Source organism: Thamnophis sirtalis, unplaced genomic scaffold (genome assembly GCF_051295495.1).
Source record: "Thamnophis sirtalis isolate CommonGarterSnake01/CBP01778 unplaced genomic scaffold, rThaSir2_p1.2 scaffold_17, whole genome shotgun sequence".
NCBI lineage: Eukaryota > Metazoa > Chordata > Lepidosauria > Squamata > Natricidae > Thamnophis > Thamnophis sirtalis.
Window position 1 is genome coordinate 926,626 of NW_028261397.1, and position 13,207 is coordinate 939,832.

Here is a 13,207-nt window from a genome sequence, read left to right on the forward strand (position 1 = left end):
CGGTCGCAGTGTCCCTGAGGAGGGGGGTCACGTGACCTCCTTTATTTAGTCTTAAAGCAAGTCTTAAAGGGCCCCCTGCTTAAGGCAGTGTTTCTCAACCTTGGTAACTTGAAGATGTCTGGACTTCAACTCCCAGAATTCCCCAGCCAGCGAATGCTGGCTGGGGAATTCTGGGAGTTGAAGTCCGGACATCTTCAAGTTGACAAGGTTGAGAAACACTGTCCTAACCACTGCTGGGGAATTCTGGGAGTTGAAGTCCGGACATCTTCAAGTTGCCAAGGTTGAGAAACACTGGCTTAAGGAGCCGAGGGGCTGAAGATCAGGAAGGCTCTGGCTTTGCACAGGCAGCTGGGGAATGCCTCCCCCCACATGGCCCCCCAAGAGAAAAGGGACCTGCCCTTCCCTTTCCAGGCCTTTTAAAGCCACATTAATGTGGCCACCACATTATAAAAAAAAGAGGCAGAGACTTTGAAAAAGTACAAGGAAGATCCACTCAGATAAATCAAAGGCCGGGAGACGAAACCGGTTGCAGGAGTTGAGTCCAGTCTAGACAAAAGGGGGACTGGGGGCAGGGGGGACAGGATAGCAGCCTTCCAGCATTCAAGGGGCTGCCCCAAAGAAGAAGGAGCCAAGCTATTCTCCAAAGCCCCAGAAGGCAGGACAAGAAACCATGGATGGAAGCCAATCAAGGAGAGAAGTCTTAAACCTAGAATTAAGGAGAAACTTCCTGGCCGTCAGAACATTTAACCAGTGGAACAGCTGGCCACCAGAAGTGGCAAGTGCTCCAACACTGGAGATTTTAAAGAAGAGGCTGGGCAGCCATTGGTCTGGAATGGTGAGCCGTGGTGGCGAACCTGTGGCACGCGGAGTGCTCTCTGCGGGAGCATGAGCCATCACCCCAGCTCGGCTCCACTGGGCGCCTCCCATCAGCCAGCTGATTTTCGGGTCTCTGCCACGCATGTGGGAGATGTGCGTGCATGCGTAGGGGGGTGCAGGGGGTTGCATGCGCAGGGGCAGTGCAGGGTATGTGCAATACATGTGCAGGGGATGTCGCATGCATTATGGGTGTGGGCACATGCATGCGCACTGTCGGGCACACAATTTTGGCACACAATGACAAAAAGGTTAGCAATCAATGGTATAGGGTCTTCTGCTTGAGCAGGGGGTTGGACTAGAAGACCTCCAAGGTCCCTTCCAACCCTAGGATTCTATGATTCTGGAAGGGAGGGAGGGAGGATGGAAGGGAGGAAGGAAGGAAAGAAAATGAGAAAGGGACAAAGGAGAGGAAGGGAGGGAGGAAGAAAGGAAGGAAAGAAAATGAGAAAGAGACAAAGGAGAGGAAGGGAGGGAGGAAGAAAGGAAGGAAAGAAAATGAGAAAGAGACAAAGGAGAGGAAGGGAGGGAGGAAGAAAGGAACGAAAGAAAATGAGAAAGAGATAAAGGAGAGGAAGGGAGGGAGGAAGAAAAGAAGGAAAGAAAATGAGAAAGGGACAAAGGAGAGGAAGGGAGGGAGGAAGAAAAGAAGGAAAGAAAAGGAGAAAGGGACAAAGGAGAGGAAGGGAGGGAGGAAGAAAGGAACGAAAGAAAATGAGAAAGAGATAAAGGAGAGGAAGGGAGGGAGGAAGAAAAGAAGGAAAGAAAAGGAGAGAGACAAAGGAGAGGGAGGGGGGAGAAAGGAAGGAAGGAAAGAAAGAAAATGAGAAAGGGACAAAGGAGAGGGAGGGGGGAGAAAGGAAGGAAGGAAGGGCAATGAATGGAAACTAATCAAGGAGAGAAGCAACGTGGAATTAAGGAGAAACTTCCTAACAGTGGTAACAATTAACCAGTGGAACAGCTTGCCACCAGAAGTTGTGGGTGCTCCATTCCTGGATGTCTTTAAGAAGAGACCGAAGAGTCACTTGTCTGGAGTGGTCTAGGGTCTCCTGCTCGAGCAGGGGCTGGACTAGAAGACCTCCAAGGTCCCTCCCAGCTCTCCTCTGATTCCGATGAGGGCCTCCACAATCGGATTGTAGCCAGAGGGCCCTTATAAAGGAAGCAGGTGTTTCAAATAACATTCTGGCCTAACCGGGAAGCCTCCCTGGCCGCAAGATGGGAAAAGAATTGAGGTTGGGAAACACGCAACAGGAAACACACCCAGCCAGCGCAGAGGCCGCCAGGCAGCCCCGCTCCCTTTGTGCACTCTTGGCAAAGCAGCCGCACATTCCACAAATCACAGGCGCCCGAGTTGCGCTTCCCAACGAGGGAGAGAAAGGGAGGGTTACACAACCACCGTTACGGGAAACGGGCCCCAGGCTTCCAAACCCAGTTCGCTCCCGCCAGGCACCTGGCCACATCCTGCTTGCAGGCTGGGTTCCCGCTGGGGGTTTCCAGGAGACAGGCAGTCTTCATTTAGCGACAACGGCACGGGGGGGGGGGAGGGGGGGAAGCAGTCAGAGTTATGACTGGTGCAGCTGCTCCAAGAGATCAAAATTGGGGCGCTCGGCAGTTGTGCAGGGGTAGCCCTCGAGTTACGGCTGCAATCGAGCCCGAAATGTCTGTTGCTAAGTGAGACATTGGTTAAGTGGATTTTCCTCTACTTTATGGCCTTTCTTGCCGCGGTTGTTAAGTTAGTAACACGGCTGTGAAGTGAACGTGGCTTCCGCATTGACTTCGCTTCTCAGAAGGTCGCGAAAGGGGATCGCGTGACACACACACACACCCCCGGGACGCTGCGGCCGTCATAAATGCGAGTCGGTTTCCAAGCATGAGAATTTTGACCAGGTGACCGCAGGGATGCTGCAACGGTTGTTAAGTGTGAAAAACGGTCACTTTTTTTCGATGCCATTGTAACTCTGAACGGTCACTAAACAGACTATTGTAAGTCGAGGACTACCTGTATTTTATGACAAGTATCAGTTCCAGGGCTCATGTGATCCCCTTCGGCAGCCTTCCAACAAGCAGTGTCACCTGACATTTTTTTTTTCACTTTTAAGTTTTTATTTCCATTCCATTCTATACAATCACATGTTTACTGTGCATAACCGGGGCATATAACATTGAGTAATAAACATAGATCTCGCTTATATAGAAAATGCCCTCTACAATACAAGCCCAATATACCTCCTTGGCCCATCATACACCCTCTTTCAACCCCCTCCAACTTTCATTCTTCCTTCTTACATACCCCTCTACTACCTACTCCCCCCCCCTCTATCACTCCCCAGTGTCACCTGGCATTAACAACCCTGTGTGTGTGTGTGTGTGTGTGACTTAACAACTGCAGTGATTTGCTTAATAATTGTGGCAAGAAAGGAGCAAAAAACCTGCTTAATGGACCTCTCGCTTAGCAAGGGAAACTGTGGGCTCGGTTGTGGTTCGTAAGTCGAGGACCCCTCCATAACGGGCGAATCGATGCACATCTTATCAGGATACCCATGAAATGGAAGTGGAAAGAGGAAGCTGCTGGAGTAAATCACTGGTAACTGTGGGCGTCACTCAATGTCACAGCCAGCCAGAGCAGGAAAACCCCGAAGGCTCATTTGGTAAACTTCCTTGAAGAGGTTACAACATTTACCGTAACCCTTGAAGAAGCTACGTTTGGGATGCTGGTTTAATAACTGAACACCCCAGGTGTAGAGGGATGGGCATGGAACAATCCAGAAAGGGCAGCCTCGGGGGGGGGGGGGGGGAACGGGACCACAGGAGAACTTCCAATTCTCATATCTCCTCCATTATCCATGTCGTTCTCGTCTTATTTTATTTATTTACAATTGAATTTACATTGCTGCCTATTTGCCCGTGGCGAATGACCTCAATGGGGGGGGAGGCAGGATTTCTGTTGATGAGCCAGGCAGTTGCTAAGCGAGTCCCGGCCTGATTATACAACCGTTTTTGGGCAACTGTTGCTAAGCCAATCACCAAAGTTGTTAGGTTTATCATGCAACTTTCCCAAATGAACTGAGCTTCTAGGAGGCTCTTGGGAACGCTGCCAAGGGTGAGCACAGAACCAGCACATGATGCTCCCACTGTCATGCGGAGACTCTGGAAAGGGAAGAGCCACCGAGATGATCAGTGGGGGCTGGAGGCTAAAAAAAAAGGGAAGAACCATTGCAGGAATTGGGGATGTCTAGTTTAGTGAAGAGAAGGACTAAGAGGGACACGAGAGCATCTTCCAATATTTAAGTGTTCATACCATTTCATAATTCCTGGGTAAGGCCAGGAATATTTGGAATATTTGCATCCAATTTTGGTCGCCGCGATAGAGGTGGAGACTCTGGAAAGAGTGCAGAGAAGAGCAACAAAGAGGATTAGGGGACCGGAGGCTAAAATATATGAAGGACGGTTGTGGATGGCCAGTCTGGGGAAGGACCAGGGGTGACATGATAGCAGTCTTCCAATATTTTAGGGGTTGCCCCAAAGAAGAGGGAGTCAAACTATTCTCCAAGGCACCTGAGGGTAGAACAAGAAGCAATGGGTGGAAACTAATCAAGGAGAGAAGCAACCTAGAACTGAGGAGGAATTTCCTGACAGGGAGGACAATTAACTACCAGAAGTTAAGTCTGGGTGCTCCATCACTGGGGGTTTTCAAGAAGAGATTGGACAGCCATTTGTCTGAAATGGTGTAGGGGGTCCCCTGCTTGAGCAGGGGGCTCGACTAGAAGACCTCAAAGGTCCCTTCCAACTACGTTATTCTGTTCTGTTCATAAATTTGACTGTGTGTAGTATTTCATGTATGCTTTTATCGCTGTTGGGTGGGACACGTTGGTTCAGTGGTTAAGACGCTGAGCTTGTCGATCAGAAAGGTCAGCCGTTCGGAGGTTCGAATCGCTAGCGCCGCGTAACGGAGTGAGCTCCCGTGACTTGCCCCAGCTTCAGGCCAACCTAGCAGTTCGAAAGCACGTAAAAACGCAAGTAGAAAAACAGGAACCACTTTGGTGGGAAGGGAACAGCGTTTCGTGTGCCTTCAGCATTTAGTTCATGCCAGCCACATGACCACAGAGAAGTCTTTGGTCAGCGCTGGCTCTTCGGTTTTCAAACGGAGATGAGAACCGCCCCCTAGAGTTGGGAACGACTAGCGCACATGTGCAAGGGAAACCTTTATTGTTATCGCTGTTCAGTTTTTGTTCCTTTGGATAGTAAACCGCCCAGAGTTACCCTGAGGTAGGATGGGCGGCCAATAAAACTTATAAATAAATGTCAGTCGCCAAGTGTCAGATTTTGATGATGTTGACGGTGAAGATGCTATAGCAATAACAATAGCAGTTAGACTTATATACCGCTTCATAGGGCTTCCAGCCCTCTCTAAGCGGTTTACAGAGTCAGTATATCGCCCCCACAGTCTGGGTCCTCATTTCACCCAGATAGATAGATAGATAGATAGATGATGGATGATAGGTAGAGACAAAGAAGATGGCTGATAGATAGGATAAGATTAGATAGATAGATAGATAGATAGATAGATAGATAGATAGCAATAGCAGTTAGACTTATATACCGCTTCATAGGGCTTTCAGCCCTCTCTAAGCGGTTTACAGAGTCAGCATATCGCCCCCACAGTCTGGGTCCTCATTTCACCCAGATAGATAGATAGATAGATAGATAGATAATAGATGATAGATAGATAGATAGATAGATAGATAGATGGATGATAGAGAGACAGAGAAAGAAGATGGCTGATAGATAGGATAAGAAGATTAGATAGATAGATAGATAGATAGATAGATAGATAGATAGATAGATAGATAGATAGATAGATAGATAGCAATAGCAGTTAGACTTATATACCGCTTCATAGGGCTTTCAGCCCTCTCTAAGCGGTTTACAGAGTCAGCATATCGCCCCCACAGTCTGGGTCCTCATTTCACCCAGATAGATAGATAGATAGATAGATAATAGATGATAGATAGATGATTGATAGATAGATAGATAGATAGATAGATAGATAGATAGATAAGATAGATAGATAGATGATGGATGATAGGTAGAGACAGAGAAAGAAGATGGCTGATAGATAGGATAAGAAGATTAGATAGATAGATAGATAGATAGATAGATAGATAGATAGATAGATAGATAGATAGATAGATAGCAATAGCAGTTAGACTTATATACCGCTTCATAGGGCTTTCAGCCCTCTCTAAGCGGTTTACAGAGTCAGCATATCGCCCCCACAGTCTGGGTCCTCATTTCACCCAGATAGATAGATAGATAGATAGATAGATAGATAATAGATGATAGATAGATAGATAGATAGATAGATAGATAGATAGATGGATGATAGAGAGACAGAGAAAGAAGATGGCTGATAGATAGGATAAGAAGATTAGATAGATAGATAGATAGATAGATAGATAGATAGATAGATAGCCATAGCAGTTAGACTTATATACCGCTTCATAGGGCTTTCAGCCCTCTCTAAGCGGTTTACAGAGTCAGCATATCGCCCCCACAGTCTGGGTCCTCATTTCACCCAGATAGATAGATAGATAGATAGATAATAGATGATAGATAGATGATTGATAGATAGATAGATAGATAGATAAGATAGATAGATAGATGATGGATGATAGGTAGAGACAGAGAAAGAAGATGGCTGATAGATAGGATAAGAAGATTAGATAGATAGATAGATAGATAGATAGATAGATAGATAGATAGATAGATAGCAATAGCAGTTAGACTTATATACCGCTTCATAGGGCTTTCAGCCCTCTCTAAGCGGTTTACAGAGTCAGCATATCGCCCCCACAGTCTGGGTCCTCATTTCACCCAGATAGATAGATAGATGATAGATGATAGATAGATGATGGATGATAGGTAGAGACAGAGAAAGAAGATGGCTGATAGATAGGATAAGAAGATTAGATAGATGATAGATAGATAGATAGATAGATGATAGATAGATAACAATAGCAGTTAGACTTATATACCGCTTCATAGGGCTTTCAGCCCTCTCTAAGCGGTTTACAGAGTCACCATATCGCCCCCAGTCTGGGTCCTCATTTTACCCACCTCGGAAGGATGGAAGACTGAGTCAACCTTGAGCCGGTGAGATTAGAACCGCCGAACTGCAGATAACAGTCAGCTGAAGTGGCCTTCAGTACTGCACCCTAAAAACTGCGCCACCTCGGCTCTCTCTCTCTATGACGGTCATAAGTGCGGGGACCAGTTGCAAAACACTATTTCAGTGGCAGGGTGACCGAAGGAACAGTAAAGGAACGGTTGTGAGTGTAATGACTACCAATATGGGAAGCCCAGCATCTCCTACGCTGCGGGATTACCGTTCCCAGCCAGCTGAAGCCTGAAGGAAGATCTTTTGGGATCGCCAAAGATCAGGGATCTCAGTCAAGAAGGAATCAGTCCGGTACGCATGACTTTTGCAAAAGCCTAAACCTCAAGAGTCTTCACAGAATAAATAGGGAATGGCAGAGTTGCAGGGACATTGGAGGTCGAAACGTCCAATCTGCTGCTTGGACAGAAGACCTGAGACCAGGGGTGTCCAATCGTGGCCACTTTTAAAACTTGTGGACTTCAACTCCCAGAATTCCCCAGCCTCTTACGGCCAAAAACCATTCCGGACAAATGGTTTTCCAAACAGTTTTTGGTCCCGTATTTATTTTGTATATAGTCAATCCATTTTTTCCAGTCTCGTTTATATCTCTCATTTGAGTGATCTTTAAGATATGCCGATATTTTAGCCATCTAAAATATCGGCATATTCTAAAGAGCCAAGGTGGCGCAGTGGTTAAATGCAGCACTGCAGGCTACTGCTAGATCAGCAGGTCAGCGGTTCAAATCTCACCGGCTCAGGGTTGACTCAGCCTTCCATCCTTCCGAGGTGGGTAAAATGAGGACCCAGATTGTTGGGGGCAATATGCTGACTCTCTGTAAACCGCTTAGAGAGGCCTGAAAGGCCTATGAAGCGGTATATAAGTCTACTGCTATTGCTATCTATCTATCTATATCTATCTATCTATCTATCTATCTATCTATCTATCTATCTATCTATCTATCTATCTATCTATCTATCTATCATCTATCTATCTATCATCTATCATCTATCTATCTATCTATCTATCTATCTATCTATCTATCTATCTATCTATCTATCGGATTGTTGGGGGCAATATGCTGACTCTGTAAACCGCTTAGAGAGGCCTGAAAGCCCTATGAAGCGGTATATAAGTCTACTGCTATTACTGCTATTAATTCAGTGTTTCTCAACCTTGGCGACTTTAAGTCCTGTGGACTTCAACTCCCAGAATCCCCCAGCCAGCATAGCTGGCTGGGGAATTCTGGGAGTTGAAGTCCACAGGACTTAAAGTCGCCAAGGTTGAGAAACACTGGGTTAAATGTTCTCACTGTCAAGGAAATTTCTCCTTTAGATTGGAGCTTCCATTCCTTCCTTCCTAACCTGCCCTCAGGTGTGTTAAACCAATTAAAACCCTACAGGTTCCAAAAGAAGCCGGATTTGCAATGCAAGAGGCCCCGGAGGTTGAATTCATCAGCTGGCACCGGGTGCATTTAATTGTTCCTTTTTAAAGGCGGGAGTCAATAATTAACATAAGGGCTCGTGCAGGGCATAGCTGCAGAAACCCAGGATCATGTAATTGTCATTTACGAGTTTCTCAGCCGGCTTGTGGGGGGGGGGGGATCTAGGTTCACTTAATGACCGTGTGATTCGCTTAACAGTGGCAAAGAGGCCGTACAATTAGGCACAATTCCCTTAACATCTGCTTTGCGAAGCCATGGAAATTTCGGTCCCAATGGTCGTGAGTTGAGGATTATCTGTATGTGCAAACTATTAAGGGATTTTTTTAAAAAAAATCTTATTTAAAATAAAATCTGTGCAAAAGACCCACAACCTCGTTGTCATGGTTTCAGGATAAACGGACCAGCGGCTTAATTCATAGATCTGGAAGGGACCTCAAAGGTCATCTGTCCAACCCTGCTAAGGAAAGGGAACCCACCCACCCCCACGGCTCAGAAAAAGGGTCTTTGTCCAAAACAGTCCCAGTGTAGGAGCCTCCCCTCCAGATAGGTCAGGCCTAACCTCTCTATACAGCTAGTCCTCCACTTACAACAGTTCATTTAGTGAACCGTTCAAACTTACAAGGGCACTGGGGAAAAAAAGTGACTTACGGACGATTTTCACACTTACGACCGGTCACAAAAGTAACTTTTTTTCGGTGCCGTTGTAACTTTAAATGGTCACTACACAAACTGTTGTAGGTAGGGGACTGCCTGTGTCCTCCTTTATAGGCAGTCCTTGCCTTACATCAATTCGCTTAGTGACTGTTCAAAGTTACACTGAAGGGCACTGGAAAAAGTGACTTATGGCCGATGGTCGTACTGCAGCATCAAAATTCAGCCGCTCGGCAATTGGCTCATACGTATGACAGTCGCAGAGTCCCAGGGTCCTCTTTGCGACCGTCTGAGAAAGCAGTCAATGGGGAGTCTGGATTCCCTTAACAACTGCAGCACGCACAGCTGCAGTGATTCGCATAACAACTGGAGCAGTGTTTCTCAACCTTGGCGACTTTAAGTCCAGTGGACTTCAACTCCCAGAATCCCCCAGCCAGCATAGCTGGCTGGGGGATTCTGGGAGTTGAAGTCCACAGGACTTAAAGTCACCAAGGTTGAGAAACACTGAACTGGGGTAAGAAAGGTTGCAAAATGGGGGCAAAACCCACTTAACTGCCTTGCTTAGCAACGTAATTTTTGGGCTCAACTGTGGTCATAAGTTGAGGATTACCTGTCATGCCAGGCAACACCTCTTCCCCAAGACCGTCTTCAGAAAGGGGACAAATCCAGAGGCCACACAGATCCCTTCTCGAGAGGGGGCAAAAATCCGGGGTCTTCCCTGGGAGCCCCCCTGCCCCCCCCTGAGCCTCCTTCTGGGAGCTCCTGCCTCCGAAGAGGAAAACCAAAGGCAAAATTAAACCAAACCAAAGACTAAATCCATAAAATAAACGACATTATTCCCAAGCAGATCTCTTACTGGAAGCCAGGGGGAAAAAAACCCAGGGCGTGGCACCAGCAGCTGGTTCTCACTTCCTTATCAGTTTATCAGGGGCACTTATCTCACACAACATGACATACACAACACCACACAGACACACACACACACACACAAAGGTGGTCTGCTTTTCTCCAGTGGGTGGGCCTCCTGGGTACCTGGTTTTCCTTTCTTTCTTTCTGCTCTGTTTTATTCAGAGAATTAAGATAAAACATCAACATATCGCAACGTTGAAGAAAACAAAAAGGCATCAAACAGGGAAGAAGACAATGGGCCACTCTGGGTATATAATGTCATCCTGGCACCCGTTTTATGATCCATCCTCAAAGCAACCAATTTCCAATTTTCCAATTTAATAAAATTTGCATGCCGCCCACTCCCTAGGGACTCTGGGCGGCTTACAGACAGATAAAAACATTTAAAAATAAAGGTACATTATTAAAATTGCACATCATCCATTCAGTCTAGGTGGGGCTGGACGTTGATCAACAGCCCCAGGCCTGCCAGAACAGCCAGGTCTTGGTGGCTTTACGGAAGGCTGGACCAGGTTGTCCATCTTATTCCCTTCCAGGGAGCACCCCCCCCCCGCCCGAGGGCAAGGGGAGAGCCCTCTGCGCATGCTCAGGAGCCCCCCTCTCTTCTTTCCTTCATTGCAATTGGCATGCCACCCATCTCGCCCTCAAGCGGCCCGATTGCTCTGATGGGGTCCGAGATTGCCTACAGGCAGGAGGGGAGATTTTACACCCTCTTGGGGGGGGGGGGGAAGGAAATCTTCCTGCCCCCCCCCCCGCTCGCAGACACCCCTCAGAAATGGGTGCAGCACCCCCCTCCCCATCAATCCGGCCAAGGGTCTTTCTTGGTTTCCAAGTAGTGATGGTGGGGGGGGGGGCTCTGCAGAGGCTGCGAGGTTGTGTGTGACCCCCTCCCCTAGGGCACCCCAGGAGGGAAGCACCCCCAAAGGAGCCCCCCCCCACTTCTGCAATATGATCAGCCAGTGACGGCAGAGGGGGGAGGACTTTGGAGGAGAACAGGAGTGCTTGAAAACCCCCTCCCCATGATCCCCAGCCCCAAAAGGGGGACAAAGGTCCCCCTCCCCTCCCTCTTCTGGAAAGGGGAGTTTGTAAGGCCCCTTCCCCTCCCCAAAAGGGGGGATATTCTCCTCTCCATCCCTCTCCCCATATTCAGGTCGTAAGCCCCCCCTCCTCTCCCCTCCTGCTCCCCCTCCCTCTCTGAAAGCGAGGCATACGGTCCCCCTCCCCCCCAAAAGGGGCAAGGCCCCCTCCCCAAAGAGGGGTAACACCTTTCTCCCCAAAAGGAGGGGGGATAAGATCCTCTCCCTGTATTGGGCTCATAAGGACCCCCTCCCCTCCCCCAAAGAGCCGTGAGCCCCCCCCTCCCCTAAAGACCCCATAACGGGGAGCTGCTGTGGGTGGGGGGCAGGGAGAAGCAGAGGGGATCCCAGAGGTTTCCAAACGGGCCTGCCCTGCTTGGAACCCCGAGGGGAACGGCGGCGCCCAGAAGCAGCTTCCTCAGAGAACACGCGAAGGCAGCCGCGCCGCGTTCACACGTGACGCGCGTGTTTCAACCCCTCGCCCCCCTTCCCCACGCCGCGACACGCGTCCCCCCCCCCGCACGTCCTCCCTCTCCTTCCCACCGGCGCCCTACCTGAGACGACGAGCGCCTCGTTGGGCCCCACCGTGTGGCAGTTCCCCATAGCGGGATCCAGGCGCCTCAACTCGGCTCGGCCGCCGCCACCGCCGCCTCAGGCAAGCGCTGGGGGCGGGGCTCCAGGCCACGCCCACGCGCCCGCCCACCGGAAGCCCCCGCGCGGGGCACTTCCGGGCGCGCCATCTTGGGCGCGGCTGACGCGGCGGGGCTCCGCTCGCTCGTCCGCCCGGCCCGCCCTGCCCGAGGGTCGCCCCCGAGGGGGATACCGGGGTAGGGGGCGCTTCTTCTCGCGGCTTTCCCCCGGAGCCGGTGGGCCCGTTCCCGAGAGGCATTGAATAAATAAAGATACCCTGATTTTCCTCGCTCTTCCCCGAACCTGCCTATATGGAGGGCTCCTTGACTTACAGGCGGTCCTCGACTTACAACGCTTCACTTGGGGACCATTCCAAGCCGCAGCAGCGCTGGGGAAAAAAAGTGGCTTGTGTACCGGTTGTCACACTTAGCGACCGTCGCAGCATCACCGCCGTGGTCACGTGATTGATATTGGTATTCTTGACTGTGACTCGCATTTATGACGGTCGCAGTGTCCCGGGGTCACGTGATTTCCCCCCTTTGCCGCCTCCTGACGTGCAAAGTCGATGGAGGGAAGCTGGATTCATTGAACGGCCTTGTTGCTAATTTAGCAACGGCAGGGATTCGCTTAACAACAGTGGCAAGGAGTCGTGAAATGGGGCAAAACGCAACACATTCCTCACATAAATTTTGGGCTCAGTTGTCGTCATAAGTTGGGGATTGCTTGCATTTCCTTGAGGGTGGCGGTTTCTATTTCCTTGCAGTTGTTTCATCACCCAACTAGGGAACATCATCAGTGTGAGGAGGAGGACTGGGGGGTTCTTGGTCCTCTTTCAGCTTTTTCTCTTCTTTTAGCAGACAAAAATTCTGCGCAAACTACGGAGCATCCTCAGTAACAAATGTTAAGTGTAGAAAACATGGGCTTTGTAGTCTTCCAAAGAGGGGCCTTTGTCTTTCAAAGATGGAAGTGCTGAGTTTGTTCTGTTACATTGTGCCATGAAGTGGTTTTGTTTCCCCAATGTACAGATCTGCACATAGCAATAGCAATAGCAATTAGACTTATATACCGCTTCATAGGGCTTCCAGCCCTCTCTAAGCGGTTTACAGAGTCAGCATAATTGCCCCCACAGTCTGGGTCCTCATTTTACCCACCTCGGAAGGATGGAAGGCTGAGTCAACCCTGAGCTGGTGAGATTTGAACTGCAGAACTGCAGATAGCAGTCAGCTGAAGTGGCCTGCAGTACTGCATTTAACCACTGCGCCACCTCGGCTCAATCATCAAAAACATGGCTCACTGCATTGTCCTACATGTAACCTATTGCTCAGAACACATTGGGATAACCATGACCTGGATAACATAATCTCCATAGACATTTTACACTGATGACATTACCTAGTTGGGTTGTGAAAGGAAACCACCCAGCTCAGAGAGAACCAAGGTTCCCACAGTCCTCCTCCTCTTCCTCTTGG

General features: G+C 49.0%; 1 protein-coding gene across 3 annotated transcripts in view; it reads right to left on the reverse strand.

Moving 5' to 3' along the window:
* FLOT2 (flotillin 2) overlaps nt 1-11,798 on the reverse strand; it is a 52,617-nt gene extending 40,819 nt beyond the window's left edge. For 2 of the 3 annotated variants that reach the window (XM_087702916.1, XM_087702917.1), the window contains exon 1: nt 11,663-11,798. In XM_087702916.1, the coding sequence (XP_087559042.1) occupies nt 11,663-11,711 (49 nt within the window). In that variant the 5' untranslated portion in view covers nt 11,712-11,798. The remainder of the gene's footprint in view (nt 1-11,662) is intronic. The other variant, XM_087702919.1, reaches the window with a different exon arrangement.
* Between the last annotated feature and the right edge of the window lie 1,409 nt (nt 11,799-13,207).